At 45.3% G+C, this 16488-nt stretch overlaps 1 protein-coding gene across 1 annotated transcript; it reads right to left on the reverse strand.

Moving 5' to 3' along the window:
- Nucleotides 1–709: 709 nt before the first annotated feature.
- VRK3 (VRK serine/threonine kinase 3) lies at nucleotides 710–13927 on the reverse strand. Its single transcript, XM_060282782.1, has 13 exons — nucleotides 13798–13927; nucleotides 11512–11658; nucleotides 11056–11202; nucleotides 9581–9633; nucleotides 8486–8552; nucleotides 7200–7284; nucleotides 6532–6634; nucleotides 5043–5135; nucleotides 4431–4563; nucleotides 2790–2910; nucleotides 1906–1964; nucleotides 1488–1636; nucleotides 710–1205 (listed from the first exon to the last, which is right to left on the reverse strand). Exons 1-12 carry the CDS (start codon nucleotides 13925–13927, stop codon nucleotides 1488–1490), a joined length of 1287 nt encoding a protein of 428 aa, XP_060138765.1. The 3' UTR covers nucleotides 710–1205.
- Nucleotides 13928–16488: the final 2561 nt, after the last annotated feature.

Below are 16488 nucleotides of genomic sequence, written 5' to 3' on the forward strand. Positions count from 1 at the left end.
TGGAAGTACCCTCACCACTTTCAGTACTAACTTTTTCATCTCCCCCCCCCCAAAAAAAAGCTCTGGGAGGGGGGGGGAATCAGCTTTGCAAGTCTGCAGTGTGATCCAATTTGAAACAAGTAAAACTGGCTGTCTGGAGGCCCTAGTGGCTTGCGCCCAGGATCTCAGCAACACACCTCTCCCTCCTATAGCCTCAACAATATATATATATATTTAATATGTGGATTTGCTGTTTTTAATAAATAAATAAAAAGTTGACAGGCAATCAAGTGTGCTATTTTAAATTAAACAATAAAAAGTCAGAAAGCTGGCCTGGTGCACGATTAGGAAGGCAAGACTGATAGCTGAAGCATCATTCAGCTGCCTGGTGGTATGTCTGTTATGTAAATTGTGAATCCAGGCCTATGTATTGAGCTAAAAACCTGCTGTGCCTGCTCTTTAAATTTTACGCTGTTTCTGCGCACCAGAGAGGGAGGAAAAGGCTGCTTCTGTTCTAGAAAGCAGAACACAGGGCCATTAAAAAGTCCCTTACATAATTTCACTGAACACCCTCCCTCCTTGTGAATCAAAGCAGGGAAATGTGTGAACAGTAAAGAAATATGATGCTAGTTCCTGAATATTTCCTACAGAAGAACCCTTGCTTTGTTGCCATGAGCAAAACAACAAAATACCACCCAAAAGCTCACCCAAGTTAGCTGATTACAAGATCAACAGAATATATATATATCTTTATTTCACATTCTTAATAGACTTTACAATACCTTCTACCTGATAAAAGGTCTCCAAGGCAGATTAGAATCAAATAAAATTAAAACACAATTAAGACAATGAATGTAAGATTGCAGTTCCTCCCCCCCCCTTCAAAACAAACAAAACAAAAACAAAGTAGCCATCACTATTTACAAGGTAAAACACAAAAAAAAAACAACTTGGGGGTTACCTTTTTAAAATACTGCTCAAGCAGTTGTCTATAAAATAGGTATATAGGATTTACGGTAACCAGAATTCAGTGCTGTGCAGCAGGATAGGATTGATTCTATAAAAGGTCACAACAAAGGCCTAACAAACAGCTGCAAGAAATTCCACTTCCCTCCCCAATCTAAAAGTTAGGTGTGAAAAAATAAGGAAAATTCCTTGTTCCCAGCTGTTCCGGGATATTCCAGTGGGGTTGACTCTCTTCACCACCATCTCTCTGTTTCTCAGATCTGCAAAGCACAAAAGGACTTGTTACTCTTGCTACGCTGCAATTTATTACTTCAATGTTTACCTCCTATGTTATTGGAGCCTGTTAACTTGCAGATCAGCTTTTCATCTAAAAGCAGTCAAGGTTGCATCTCTGTGGCAAAGGGCCAACTCTAAACATTTTGTAGAACACCCAGACCACAAAACAAGGTGTTTGTACCCAACACACAGGTTTGCCGCTGCCATGTCTAGTTGCGACCTGTTCTTTCTCAGAGAGGAGAATGAAACCAGTATTAGCACTTTACCTAGGGTGCCACCTTGAGATCCACTGAGTCATAGGCAGATGTTCTCATCAGCTCAAGAGGCCTCCTCAGGACAGTGCGTAGCTCTTCATAGTCTGGCTTCTCTTCATATTCCAGGGACATCACTTGTAGCAGGTAGCTCTTCAGGGCTTCTAGAAAAGGTCAACATGGTTGTCAAATGTGAGCAGCTGGCTCCTGCAAAGCAGTCATTCCAGTATCCCCACATGTTGCTGACCCAGCTGGCATCTGAAAATGTGGCTGACTTGGCTCGGCTGTGTGCTCAATAACCTTCATGGTGACCACATTGCAACCATGGTGAGCTCATAACGAAACCACAAGCATCAAAGAAAATGAGATCTTGTAACATATGCCACATGGGAGTCCCTAAAAGAAAGCTGGGGTGCAAATGTGAAGCTCGTACCTGAATTTGATTTCCAGTCAAAGGAGAGCCTTGGAGACTTGATAACATCTGCTTTGTAACTACAACAGAAAAATTGGTGAGCCCCTCAAAGAAGAGGTAGAGAAAAATAAGGCTGAGTTGATAATTATAAAAAGACATCCTTATTCTCTCCTACTCAAAATGCCCCAAATACGGATGCACAAGCTAGGGCCCATCTTGTACGTTGGGTAAATGAGATATTTGTCCCAGACTGTGCACTGCAAGTGACACAGGAGCTGTCAAGCAGTTAGTTACCAGACTCTGCTGTTGCCTTCAGCCACGGGTGTCAGCCAATCTAGAAAACAATGAAGCTTGATGGCAGTTTCAAGGAACAATATGTGTTCTCCAACTACTGTATTTACTCGAATGTAATGCACACCTTCTTTGGCCTAATTACATCGCAGAAATTAGGGTGTGCATTAGATTGATGGCACATTTACATTCGCCAGCAAATACTTCCAAGGTTTTGAAAACAGGTGTGCATTAGATCCGATGGCGCATTAGATTTGCGTAAATACGGTACTTTGGGATTGTGAAGGAGGGGAGAGTATAAGACCAGCAAGGAGTCAGAGCCCAAGCACCAGTATACCAAGTGAGGGAACTCACAATGGCTAGTCTTGATGACTGTTGCAACTGACCAAGGGAAACCTATACTAATACTAGTTTGAAAGCCCTAACACAAGGAATGGGGAATCTATAGCCTTCCAGATGCTGCCGGGGGCCCAGCCAGCATAGCTAACAATCAGGAAGGGTGGCAGTTGTAATCTAGCCGCTTTTACCCATCTACTACAAATTTTCTTTTTCACATAACAAGGACAGAGGAGGTCATGACGAAACCAGGGACATCTCCCATGCACAGCACACACCTTTCCTTCTTCTGCATGACCACACAGGGACAGTCAAGGTCCTCAGACCAGGGAAGACATCTGCACAGCCACTTCACTAGACAGTAACCCAGAGACTCAAGATCACTACGACGAGATGGAGCTAACAGGGTAGAAAAAGAAAGCATATCCAAGTATGGAACATCAATAGCACAGTACAGAAATTGTGGTACAGCCTTATAATCACAGTGGCTCACATGGACTGCAGTCACAGTAAATCACTGCCTTAGCATGTGCTTCAATTTTCCACTATTTATTTCAGGGTTTTACCTGCCTATGGTCCATGGGGTCACGAAGAGTCGGACACGACTAAACAAGGTATCCAGGCAATTAATAAAATCTTACAACACCTCCAAAAGAAAGGCTGTACCTAAGAAGATCTCTCTGCATCTCCTTCGCTATGTGAAAAATACCAGTCAAGCAACTAAATGATAACATTTATTTGCATATTACCTAAATATAGAATCCTTTTTGCAATAGGAAGTAGGAAAATCACACCCACACCAAAGCACAAAGCACATTTCTTCCCCATAATGATCATAGGAACTGTAGTTTCTTAAGGGTGCCGGGAATTGTAGCTCTGCGAGGGATAAACTACTGTTCCCAGGATTATGTGGAGGAAGCTATATGCTTTAAATATGGTTTAATGTATAGTGTGGATGTGACTAAAATGCAAGAAAAGTCAAAGTTTTAAAAATACATGAGCTGCATCTTGCTGTCAGAACATAAAGCCAACTTTAACATTTCATTTTTCCTCATGCACCAAAAACGAAATAGCCTCAAAAGTTAAATATGCTAGCCTGCAACCCAGCCAACTAGAATTAGTCCTTAGTGATTAATCACTGAGAGCATGTAGCCATGGGGAAAAGTATGATCTTGACTGCCAAGAGCAGCCTCTCGCAATATGTTGCCTTCCAAATATTTCTGTGCTTCAACTTGCACCATTCCTGACCATGAGCCATTCTGTTTGGGGCTAATGGGAAGTGAAGTCCAAAACATCTGGAGGGTACCAGGCTGGGGAAGGTTGGCCTACAACCTGGGGAATGTTTTTGGCCTACAACTCCCATGATCCCTAGCTAGCAGGACCAGTGGCCAGGGATGATGGGAATTGTAGTCTCAAAACATCTGGAGGGCTGAGGTTGAGGAAGCCTGGCTTAGAGGAAGCACAAAAGCATGTGTAACAACCCCCCCCCCAAAAAAAACCTGGGCATTTTGTGATAAGGAAAGTGACAGCAAAATGCACTGGAAAGTGTGGAATAACGCTTGATGCAACATTGTCTAACCTTCCCGCAAACAAATCAGAATGAAAGTTCAATAAAAAGCCAGTGTTGCTGAACCCTCTCCATAGGCAAAGTGTAAATGAAGCAAGATGAGTGCTCAATAAACAGGTCATCCCAAAGCTTCTTAAGAAGAGAAGCCAAAGGCCAGGCAAACCGGAGAGCCTTATTCCACAGGAATAAGGAAGCCCTTCTTTTGTGCAAGGGACCAACAAGTTAGTCAGAGAAGGGCCAGCTCCTGGAGAAGTATGATCAAGGGCACAGGAGAAAAGACCACAGACTGAATCAAAACAATGGCTTGTACTACCCACCCAGTCTGTTTCTACAGTGTGACATTATCACCCACCGGCTCCTTTGTGGCTATCAATGCTGATGAACTCTATGGTGCCCTCGTGGGGTGTCCTGCTGCCTTGGCATTCAGATACATGCTTCCCCCCAGGGCTGTACCGGAAAGCAAAGCAGTAATCTGCCAGGGTGATCTGGGGGAGGAAGAGGAGGAGGAGAGAGTGACCCAACAGCAAAAAAGACAAAGATCTACCAGCCTGGCCTTGCAAAGCACCCCTTAGTATCTGCTACTCAGCAACATTTGCAATTGCCTTGTGCCCTTAAGCAACAGCCAGGAAGGCACCAAGGTCAGAATGAATGGAGCCAGAAGGTGCAGTCATAAGAATCACTGCTCCCCAAGTGACCCCTCCTTCCATGCTATGCAGTAAGAACGTAAAAGGAGAGTACATGCTTCTCTCACACAACCTAGAATGAACAATAGTCAAGGGTTTGCAGGCAAGACGAGAGGAAAAGGAACTTTTTTGACTGGCTATTCTTAGCAGGAAGGATGGACGAGAGTCTCTTATGTCTATACTTGGGGGAGCTCTGTAGAACAAAAATTAAGTTCTCCTATCCTAAAGGAACACCCTTCAGCAAGGACACATTCCTTGTCCATCCCTGCTCCATTCCTTACCGCAGCAAGGTCAGCTGGATTCACATATATGTGCTGAGCAGTGATGTTCCCATGGGTATACTCATTCTCATGGAGGAACTCCAGAACATCCACCTAAAGACAAAATTGAAGGCAGAGGAAAAATGACACCCCAGGAATGCCTGCATTTCTCAGGGTTACTCCTAACCAGAGTATTTTCTGCTGGTGATGGCACATGGATGTTTGCCATATAGCCTCTGGAAAAGCACAGCCGAAACGTTCACATAGCATAAGCCACTCTATGTCTGTTCATAGAGGACTGTACTCCTAAAATCCATAGGCACAGAGCTGATCATGCCACATAGTGCAAAGTGCAGCTCTGTAAGGATTGGAGATAATAACCCAAACCCTACTGTGCAAACAACCCGAGAAAGATCCTGCACAGCACTGCAATCTAGTCATGCTAATTTGCAGTTCTGAGGACCAAGCTTAAATGTGACAACACAGCCACATGCAACATTAAACTCACAGAGGCTTCTCCCCTGCAAAACACCTTCAGGAAGGGGTTCATTTCGATTAGTGTTTACCAGATTTAATACTCTGCCTGGCAGAGTTACTGTATCTTCTGGTTCCTTCTCTCCACAACTGCAGGTGGCAGCTACTCTCGCAGAGCAGCCGCCTTTGCTTCATAGGGTCTGCTTCCTCCCATCTTGCTTGACCTAGGAGTCAAGCTCCTGAAGTAGGCCCTTGGCTTCAAAGCCCCCCTCCTCTGAGGAGAAAGGAGAAACATTTGAGAATAACCCGAATCTTTGAAGGAGGAACATGATGTTGGCTATGCAATCCAAAACTCAACCCTGCCTGGGTACAAATGGGAGAGGAGCAAAAGCAGAAAAAAGGGGCTTGTGGATAGTGAATGAGCAGGCAGAACTGGAAAATGGGTGGGGACTCTGGCAGGGAGGAGGAGATAATTGAGGCTAATATTAATGGTTCCATCTACCAGACCAAGAGAGAGAAGTAAAACCTTCATCCTCTAAAGGAGAAGGGTGGGCTGTTGTGCAAGATTCTTTTCCTGTCATCCAGTTGTTTGCGGCTCCCCTCTTCAGTTTCCAGAACTTTGCTCATCTTGGAAACACTGGCTTAGAACTCTGCAGGGCACTTGGTAGAAAAGCCACTTGGTAGGGAAGAAAGTACGAGGAGTAAATGAACTGGGTGGGAAAGGGTTAAGCACCATCTGCTGCACCACTTCTGACGCAAATCTCATCCTTGCAAGGCCACTTTGCAAGAATGACGGAGGGGGACAACTGTCTGATTTAAATACAGCAGCACTGTATTATTTCTACTTAAAAGCATAGCTTTGATCAAGGATGAAAGGAATGAAACTACTCTACAGGTTATTCTTGTTGAAGCATGGCAACCACCCATAGGTCCCTGGGCCCAAAGCTGGACAGCAGTGGCAAAAAAGCTTCTGTTTTACAAAGAGACTTTTTGAGAAGATTCCTTTTCATCCATTCTCCTTTTGGACATTTCATACCAGTCTAATTGCAAGCTGCAAGGCTGCTTTCTCCGTCATCTTGTTTTCACAGTCATCCAGGATGGACTGAAGGGAGCGGCCCAGATAAGAGAAGACCAGGAACCTGCCAGTCAAGAGATAACACCGCAGCATGTGAACTGTGCTATTTGTTAGAGGTTTGCATCCACTATTGTCAAATCTCTAGTCCCCACCCCTCCATCTGTATACAGTATAAACTAACTCCTCTTTAGATCTGTGGACAACAAGAACTACCAGTAATCAGGATATGTATGGAATGGGAGGAATTCAGTTTCTTTCAGCTCATCTTACTGAGCACTATGATCATGACCACACTCCCTAAGCTAGCATATTCAAAATGCAATACTACCAGAACGCTTAAGTAGAAGAATTCAAAGCAGGAGGTAGACCGACAAAGAAAGGCAAAAGCACAAAAAAGAGGCTCTGGAGCAACTGTTAAAATAATAAAATCAATGTCTAATCTGCTCTTCTGGGAAAATAGAATAGCAATTGAATAAAGAAAATGGGTTCAGCAACAGTACAAAAGAAAGCCAAAGGAAAAAGGCAACATTGATGGTGAAAGTAAGATGAGAGAGCATAGCACAGAGAAAGGATTTGGGCAGTAGAGGGAAAGATGGCTTACAGGAGTTCCCTTGGAAAAGCTTCCTAACCTGTAGTTACTATTGTGGAGGCCAAAACCAACGCAATTAGGGATCCCCAGCAATGGTACTGAATGCTGTTTCTTCCACTTCTCCACTACAAAGAGAGACAGAGAGAACATTGGTCTTACTTCTGTTAAGTTCATAGGTTGCAGTGATTTCCTTGTCCATGTTGCCTCCTTCCACTCACTCCAGAGGTCAGGGCTATGTTAATCAGGATGGTGTTATGCACAGTGTGGGAGAGAGTGCCCCTCCCTGTTTCAAGACATAGCTAGTTCCAGTGCTATTTTTCTAGAAAAAGAGGCAGAACTCACCATGAACGCCTCCCTTGTTCTCTCATAATGGCAATAGCGCTCACCTGAGAGGTGCAGGAACTGAGTTTCAGCAAATTCAGGCTGAAAAAAGCCCTGACTAGTTTCAAGAATCAGCCTATTAAGCCTTAATAATAGTGGAGGGAGAGTGAGAAAGACAGTAACAAGAAAATAGACTAGGGGATTTCTGTAATAAAACATCACACGTCTTTTTTTGGGGGAGGGGGTTCATCTCCATCCCTCAGGACCACCACTCCTAAGACTAGGGCTGACTACAAGCTGTCCCATCACCTCTTCATCTAGCCAGAGCTCCAAGGGTCCTCCTCAAGAGCCTTGGGAAAAGGCATCACTTCTTCACAAGGCTTAGATCAGGCATCCCCAAACTGTGGCCCTCCAGATGTTTTGGCCTACAACTCCCATGATCCCTAGCTAACAGGACCAGTGGTCAGGGATGATGGGGACTGTAGTCCAAAACATCTGGAGGGCCGAAGTCTGGGGATGCCTGGCTTAGATAAAGGCAAAACAGAGACATAGTCAAATTTGACTGGACTTAACCGTCCAGGGGTCCTTTACCTTTACTTTTTTATTTAAAAACAACAGACAGACCCCAAGAACTCACTGGTGAACCCTGGGTCCCTCTCCTGAGACACAGTCTCCATCTGCACTATATGTTTAAGTAATACCAGTGCCATGCCACTTTAAACTGTCACGGCGTCCACCAACGTTTGTTAAGGGTGCTGAGAACTGTTAGGAGGCCCCTTTTCTTCTCACAGAGCTGCAATTCCCAGCTCCCTGGGGAGAAGGATTTGCTGTAAAATCACTCTGGGAATAGAAGCTTTGTGGGGGAATAGGGGTCTCCTAATAACTTTCAGCAACCTTGAAAAAAAACTACAGTTCCCCAGACTCTTTGGGGAAAGCCATGACAGCTCAAAGTGGTACGATACAGCTTTAAATGTATAGTCACTTTAATGACTCATCAATTCTTACCTGTGGCTTTCTTAGCAGCTCGCTGCATGAAGTTCTGTTCATTGAAGAGCCGTCCATCTTTGCAATCCTGAAAAGGGAGAGAAACTGGCACCGATATTCTTTTTATTGCCTCACTGCCCTCCCCACCCTACACTTTAATTACCATGTGAAAGCAACCCTTTTTACATAGCTTCTCTAACATTCAATAGACTTCACAAAGGCAAGTAAAGAATTCCATTTCCACTTTACAAATGGGAGAAATCAGAGAGGAGCAGATGTAGTAAGTTAGAATGCGACCAGGAAGGCCATTCCAATAAACCACAGCCAATGACCAGTGCAGTTAGTATTATACAAACCCACATGTGACAAGCATTAGAAATAAAATTTGGGTTGTATTTAATGCTAGTCCTACTGAGACACACTGAAATCAATGGACATAACCCATCAATTTCATGGATCTACTCAGAGGAGAACTTGGATACAACCCTGTGTGTTTTTCTTTTGTGTATGAGTGGTGGTTTTTCCTTTTTAAAGAAAGTTGTCAATCCTTATAGATAGGAAAATATAAAAATGTTAAGGCTCTGGTGGGTATTTTGAAATAACAGAGGGCCTTGGGGAGACACCCCTGATGGTCACAGAATGAAGCTACTATGCCTTACACACAGCTCCTACCACTTCAACCATCGTGAGATAGCCAATGTTAGCCAAACTCAGAGAAGACACATTGAAACCAATCTACTCATTAATTTCAATAGCTCTAGTTTGAGCATGACCAGCGTTGGGCATCACCTAGCACCCAGTATCCTACTTCTGTTGCCATTCTAGGCTTAGCAGCCTCTCTCTGTACCTTGTCCTGTTCTCAAGAAAAGACTGTGAATTCTTCTTCTAAAGCACAAAGAATCTGGATGCTCTGACCTGCTTCCTCTATGTGTGATTTCATACTTCAAGTCCTTCTTTGTGTCACTGATTACTGGAACTCTTTGGAAGAGACAAGCTCCAAGTCCTCCTGCTGTGTTTGCCTTGTTGTACCTTTGACCTGCATCTTGCCAAGCTCAGATCCCAGTTCCAGCACATAGAATGATCTATGATACACCTAACACAGAGAGTTGAACTCACAAGTTTGAGGGAGTATCTCCGCTGGGAACGGCAAGCTTCAGATGCACACATTGCTGTGAAAGGATGGAATAAATTAAGGTTAATAGGTAACCCAGGAGATCTGCACCTACTATATGAAGGCCATTAGGTTAACTTTATTTCACTCTTGTTATATTGATACAGTACCACCTCAGAAGGGGACACGGGTGGCGCTGTGGTCTAAGCCACAGAACCTAGGGCTTGACAATCAGAAGGTCGGTGGTTTGAATCCCCGCGATGGGGTGAGCTCTCATTGCTCAGTCCCAGCTCCTGCCAACCTAGCAGTTCAAAAGCATGTCAAAGTGCAAGTAGATAATAGGTACCGCTCTGGCGGGAAGGTAAACGGCATTTCCATGAGCTGCTCTGGTTAGCCAGAAGTGGCTTAGTCATGCTGGCCACATGACCCGGAAGCTGTACGCCGGTTCCCTCAGCCAGTAAAGTGAAATGAGCGCCGCAACCCCAGAGTCATCTGTGACTGGACCTAACAGTCAGGGGTCCCTTTACCTTTACCACCTCGGAAACAATAGGTATCAGAACACTTAAATATACTGAGCAAGGAGCAGATCTGGACAACAAAGCCAACACTGCACCCTTTGGACACAACCTTTGTATGTCCACTGCAACCACAGCAAAGAATTCTAGGAAATGGTTAGCACAGATCAGAGATAGTGGTGTCAGCAGCTCAGCATACATACAGCATTTGGGGGGATGACGACACACAACTTGTTGAGCTATGTTGACAGTTAAGACAGATTATGAATGACAGATTATGAAAATATGGTTATGACAGACTTACAGTTTGAGAAACCAGGAAAAGACCATTAAATAAATTGGGATATAGATTTTATTTGCTGAAAACTTACTAGGCAGTTTTAGTCAGTGTTTTATTTTTGCTGTTTTTTCTGCCACTCTTTTTCTATTTTGTTCCTGTTGCCACTTGATTTGATTTATCTATAGGAGCAGATAAAGGTAAAGGTAAAGGGGCCCCTGACCATCAGGTCTAGTCGTGTCCGACTCTGGGGTTGCAGCGCTCATCTCGCTCTATGGGCCGAGGGAGCCAGTGTTTGTCCGCAGACAGCTTCCGGGTCATGTGGCCAGCATGACAAAGCTGCTCCTGGCAAACCAGAGCAGCGCACGGAAACGCCGTTTACCTTACCGCCGGAGCGGTCCCTATTTATCTACTTGCACTTTGATGTGCTTTCGAACTGCTAGATGGGCAGGAGCTGGGACCAAGCAACGGGAGCTCACCCCGTCACAGGGATTCGAACTGCCGACCTTCTGACTGGCAAGCCCTAGACTCTGTGGTTTAACCCACAGCGCCACCTGGGTCCCTATAGGAGCAGATATAGCCCTTTAAAAAAAACACCTTAAGGGCAGATTTTCCTTAATAAAGTAGGACACAGAAGAGGTGGTTGCATTCTCTCCAGAATGTAATACCATGCAAGCACATATTGTACCTTCATACATCAGTCCATAGTCACCCTCGCTCAGAAGTTTCCCAAGCTTCCATTGCTCGTTGTTCAAGTCTGTTAGGATCTCACCCTCTGGGAGAGGTCTCACGGTGGCACTCCTGTCCTTCCTGGGCGTTCGGTAGCTGGGCTTTGCTTTACAAGAGAGACACAAATATTTCTTACTTAGATTTGTACCCCACTGTGCTAGGAATTCAGAGTGGGGACTCACTCTGCCCCCAATATTGCTCCGTTTGCCCCAATATTGGGATGAGTGTAAACTAGAAAAACTAGTTTTGGGGGCAAATTTCATGAAAATGGTTAGCATTGTGATAGCAATGGGTTTTAAACAAGATAATACAGAAAGAGAAGCACAATAGGAGTTTGTGCAAAAATTCAAAGCCAGCCAGCCACCCACCCGGAATCATCAGCAAATACAACCATATACAGAGCTAAGATCCTCACCTTTTGCCTTTGGTGATTTAGTAGGTGATACTGAAGGTGACCAGCTCCGTTTATTTGCAGAAGAAGCGTTTCCTTTGTCTGGCAATATTTCTGCCTTTTTCTTTGCAGGAGACCTTGGCAGGTGATCCTGGTCTTCCTGGCTTAGCCCTGATAAAAGGTAGCACTGTCAGAACAACAAAAGTGTTTACAGGCAGGCCAACTGCCTCTACTCATAGAACTGCACTGGTTGCTTATTTGTTACCAGGCCAAATTCAAGGTGTTGCTATTCCTGTGTAAAGCCTCTAACAGCTTGGGACCAGTCTGTTTGCGAGTTCACCTTATCTTTCATTGCTTCAATCTGCAGAACTGGTTTAATGTTTTTATATTGCTGTAAACAGCTGTGATATATTTTTATGATACAGTGGTATATAAATATTTTTAATAAATAAATAGATTATATAAATACTGTTACAGGTACCACATAATACCCGTTCCACACTTGTATAAAATTGATCTTTTAGTATGACACCTTCTATGCTTTGGAACTCCCTGCCTATTGACATTAGACAGGCACCCGCTCTAGGGAGGCCATATTTTGAAGAGCAAATTAGAGGACACATCTGCCGACTTCTGCTTTTAACTATGGATCGCTATGATGACTCTCACAGCCGGGGCTAGCTGCCCGTAGGGGGGTGCTCTGGCGACGGGAGCCTCCCAGGCTGGCACCCCCTGGTGAGTGGCGTTCGCACCCCCCAGCAGGCGGTGCTCGCATTCCCAGCAGGTGGATTTTCGTGATTGGCGCAATCGCCGTTGTGAAAATCCGCCCGCTGATCACGCAAATCCGCCCGGCCGCCAGGTGGATTTGCATGATCAGCGGTTGGATTTGCGTGATCGGCGGATGGTGCTGGCACCCCCGCCCGCCGGGAGGTGCCAGGCTGATCACCGGGCATATTTGCGCAATCAGCAGGTGGATTTTCATGACGATCGCGCAAATCACTAAAATCCACCTACCAGGGGTGTGAGCACTGCCATACCGATCCACCCAAGGGGGATTTTGTCACACCCACAGGCATGACACCTGAGGTGCACCGAACCCCCTGTACCCCCCTTGTGAGGCCCATGGACTCTCATTGTACATACCCATGAAAAAGAGGACGTGTCCTGGAAAAAGAGGGCATATAGCAACCCTATGAGTTTGTACTATCTTTGGCACCTGCTTAAACATTTTTGTTTAGGCATCCCTATCAAGACATGTAAAAGGTGGCATGTGTTTTAATCTTGTTTTAGCTTACCACTGATTTTAATAACTTTTGGAATGCTTTTAAATACCAGTTTTAACTTTCTATTAAGAACTTCAATTTAAAAAAATCTTTATAAACCACTAAGTGTTCTTTTTTTTTTTGCTTTTTTACCATTAAGTGGTATAGAAATTTGGCTAAATATCTTTTTACAATATTTGGACAATATGCCATACCCAGGAATATACTGCCCTGCTGCTGCTATAGTAAGCCAGCTGGTCTCCTGTCACCCCATGGCGGCAGCCTGTGGGAACTGGGGGATGGCTTGGCAGCAGCAACAAACAAATCTTTTGGTCACAAACCCACACTTGCTGACCCCATCATCTTAGTTACACTGCCTCCACTTTTGATATGTGTATAGGCCTATAATGGATGCAAGTTCAAGCAGACAGATTGGAGCTCCCCCTGGCATTGTTGCTGAGCTACCACACAGGAGACAAACTACCTGCTTGAGAAAGGGGCATGGGTGGCAGGGCAGGGAAGGCAGCCTGGCAGCGGTACTGAGCAAAGGTCTGCTTAGCACTGCCATAACAGTCCCAGCTGCCCTTAAATAAGCAAAATCTGAAAGGTGATGGAAGGCTCCAAAAGCTGGTGCTGGGCCCTGTTTACCATTCCTGTCTATGATCCCTGAATGGTTCTGGCTCTTAACCTCCATCTCTCCAAAGCTAACAGGGACCCATGTTCATTACTGGGTGAGAAAATGCCATGCTTATAATTAACTTCCCTGCAACTATTTCCACTTGACAGGTGTTGGGTGAAGGGGTGGACTGGCAGGCAGTGAATTCCTAACAAAATCAGGCCTAATACAGAGATCAGTGTCTTAGATTCAAACATCACTCACTATATGGGTTTACATCTCCTTTTTGTGCCATCCACTCTCCCTGGCTAATAAATGTGCTTCATGTTAAATAGGAACAATAAGTTAGGAGGTCTAGCCTCAAAGCACCTTCAGCTGGGTCATCAGATAGGTAATGTTTGTCAGCTGCCACATTTGACTAAACATTCCTACCTTTAATTGAAGAAGTTGGAGTGATCTTCATGCCCTCTTCTTCTGCAGGAAGTCTGGCCCCGCAGGAGGCACAAAAGTTAAAGGATTTAATATTCCATCTTAGTTCACATAGTTCACCTACTGTACTCATTTAATCCCTGCAACAATCCTGTAAGGCAGTTTAGGTTGAGCGAGTGCCCCAAGATCACCCAGGCTGAGTGGGGATTGGACCCATGTCCTAGTCTTGACACTCTAACCTTTACACCACACTTGGAAATTAGACAAAGGGTCTGCTGGTTTCTCTTTAAGGTTTCCAGACTCAAAAGAGAGCAGGGCAATTAAAGGCACGGAAGTCCTGTCCACTATTGAGTCTGGCAACCCTAGGTGGGGAAGAACCAAGACAGACAGTCCATGTTTTTGGAAGCTGTTTTTTAATACACACACACACACACTGTCTCTCTCTCTATATATATAGTAAGCCATTTTATTTTATTTAAATTGCGGGGCAAGGTAAAGGCAGTACTGTGCGCCCAAACACATTTCACTAAAGTTCCATTTTTGGTTTCAAAACCGACATTTTAAAGGGGCAACGAAACACAGGAAGTGTGCTTTTTTAAAAAAAGAAAAGAAAAGAAACAAGAGTAACCTGGCTTACCTTCTCCTTTTTTTTTTAAAGAAACACAGCATATAAATATTACACGTTAAGAAACGTTATGAGGTGGCCACCCTCGCTTTCGGATCCAAGTGACCCTGTTTCCTGAAGTCACTTCCCCTCCCTTATCAGGAACTCACAATCCTCCTCGCCGGGAGGCATTTTGAGCCACCACGAATTCTGCGAGAGACGGCTCCTCTTTTATTTTATTTTTATTTGTTTCAAATAAAAACAGATCGAAGATCCCGGGGGCAGCCCCCTGCAGATCCACACCACACACGATCTAAGGACAACTAAAGCTCATGGCTCCCCCCCCCAAAAAAACCGGCGCTTGGTTTAAGGGTGCTGGGAACTGTAACTCTTGTTGGGTTGGGGAAAACTACAACTCCCAGGATTCTCTGTGAAAGCAATATACGTCATATGGATGTTATAGAAAACATCGATGTCTTATTCTGGGAGTAACGTTGCTACTACAGTACCGGGCTTTTCCGGCTGCAAGAAACTAACGCGGCGCCTCTCGCATAAACACGCAACTGCGGCGGCGGCGGCGGCGGCCATGCTGGGCCACACACGGAGCTTCTTCGGCTCACCGCGGCTGCTCTCCTTCGTACCCACCCAGCGCCGGCCTTCTCCCGCTTGTGGGCTGCAGCAACAGCGGCAACGGAGGCGTCTCCCTCTTCGACCTCCGGCCTCTTGCGTCCTTTGCCAAACCTGTTCATGTCGCTTCCAGTGGGCCTCCGGCCTGCCTGGGAAGAAGGAAGCCCGTTACCTCGTCCTGCCCGGCCCGCCGACCTCACGGAAGCGCCTCCGCGAATCTTTCTCCTGACAGGCCGCCTCCAGCGACGCCCTCACGCGGCTCAGCTCTCCATCCCACAGGGACCGCTTTCAGAACCTGCCCCGCCGGTTCATACCTGTGGCGCTTAATCCCCCCTTGTTCATATTCATCAAGCGCCACCAATCTTTTACGCGTGTTTTACTCCGTGGGGGCACCAGGAAATTAAAACAAAATCTGGGGATTATTGTATTTCTAGGTGGGCAAGAAATATGCTAAGATATCCGAAAGAAAAGCAGTGTATGTTGATGACAGGAGTCCAGCAAAAGGGGCGGGGGGGGATTTGTTTCCCGCTCTGGCACAACACCCATAGTTTAATAATAATAATAATAATAATAATAATAATAATAATAATAATAATAATAATAATATTTATACCCTGCCCATCTGGCTGGGTTTCCCCAGCCACTCTGGAAGGCTTCCAACAGAAAAATAAAACAGTGATCTATTAAACATTAAAAGCCTCCCTAAACAGGGCTGCCTTCAGATGTCTTCTAAAAGTCTGGTAGTTGTTTTCCTCTTTGACATCTGATGGGAGGGCGTTCCACAGGGCGGGGGGCGCCACTACCGAGAAGGCCCTCTGTCTAGTTCCCTGCAACTTGGCTTCTCGCAACTTGGGAACCGCCAGAAGGCCCTTGGTGCTGGACCTCAGTGTCTGGGCAGAACGATGGAGGTGGAGACGCTCCTTCAGGTATACTGGACCGAGGCCATTTAGGGCTTTAAAGGTCAGCACCAACACTTTGAACTGTGCTCGGAAACGTACTGGGAGCCAATGTAGATTTTACCCCATTCTTTTAAATGGTCTTACTCCAAGGTAAGCACATTTGAGATCGCAGCCTTCGGTCCATTAAAACTAGCTGGAGGATAGAGAGGAATCCCAAATCGGAGATGTTTTTTTTACAGAGGACCCTGTTAGGGATATTGTTTAAAGAGGCAGGGTTTTATCCTCTTGAAGAGAAAAACTTTAAGATTGTTAGTTGGCATCCATCTATCTCAGGAGACAATGGAAGAGAGCGCCTTCGGAGTAAATTCTAGACCCTGGAGAGTTAAAGCGCCTGCTGTGGCTGTAGAGACCGATACAGGTGAGGCATGTTTTATTGCAGCTGGGGGAGATGAAGGCATCCAGTTTGCTGCTACAGGTGCGCCATGGCATTTCTTCCCTCTGTGCACCTCAGTGGTCATTCCTCCTCTGGTCACTGCTGTTGATACACCACCTGTCTCCAGGCAC

The sequence above is a fragment of the Zootoca vivipara genome, chromosome 14 (assembly GCF_963506605.1).
Source record: "Zootoca vivipara chromosome 14, rZooViv1.1, whole genome shotgun sequence".
Lineage (NCBI taxonomy): Eukaryota > Metazoa > Chordata > Lepidosauria > Squamata > Lacertidae > Zootoca > Zootoca vivipara.

Excerpts from the sequence above, each read along its gene's own strand:
- VRK3 (XM_060282782.1), bottom strand. The coding sequence starts at position 13,927 with ATGAGTACAGTAGGTGAACTATGTGAACTAAGATGGAATATTAAATCC. Across the intron at positions 9,634-11,055 it reads CTATGGACTGATGTATGAAG|CAATGTGTGCATCTGAAGCT; the intron begins GTACAATATGTG and ends ATCCTTTCACAG. Across the intron at positions 1,637-1,905 it reads TGACTGGAAATCAAATTCAG|AAGCCCTGAAGAGCTACCTG; the intron begins GTACGAGCTTCA and ends GACCTTTTCTAG.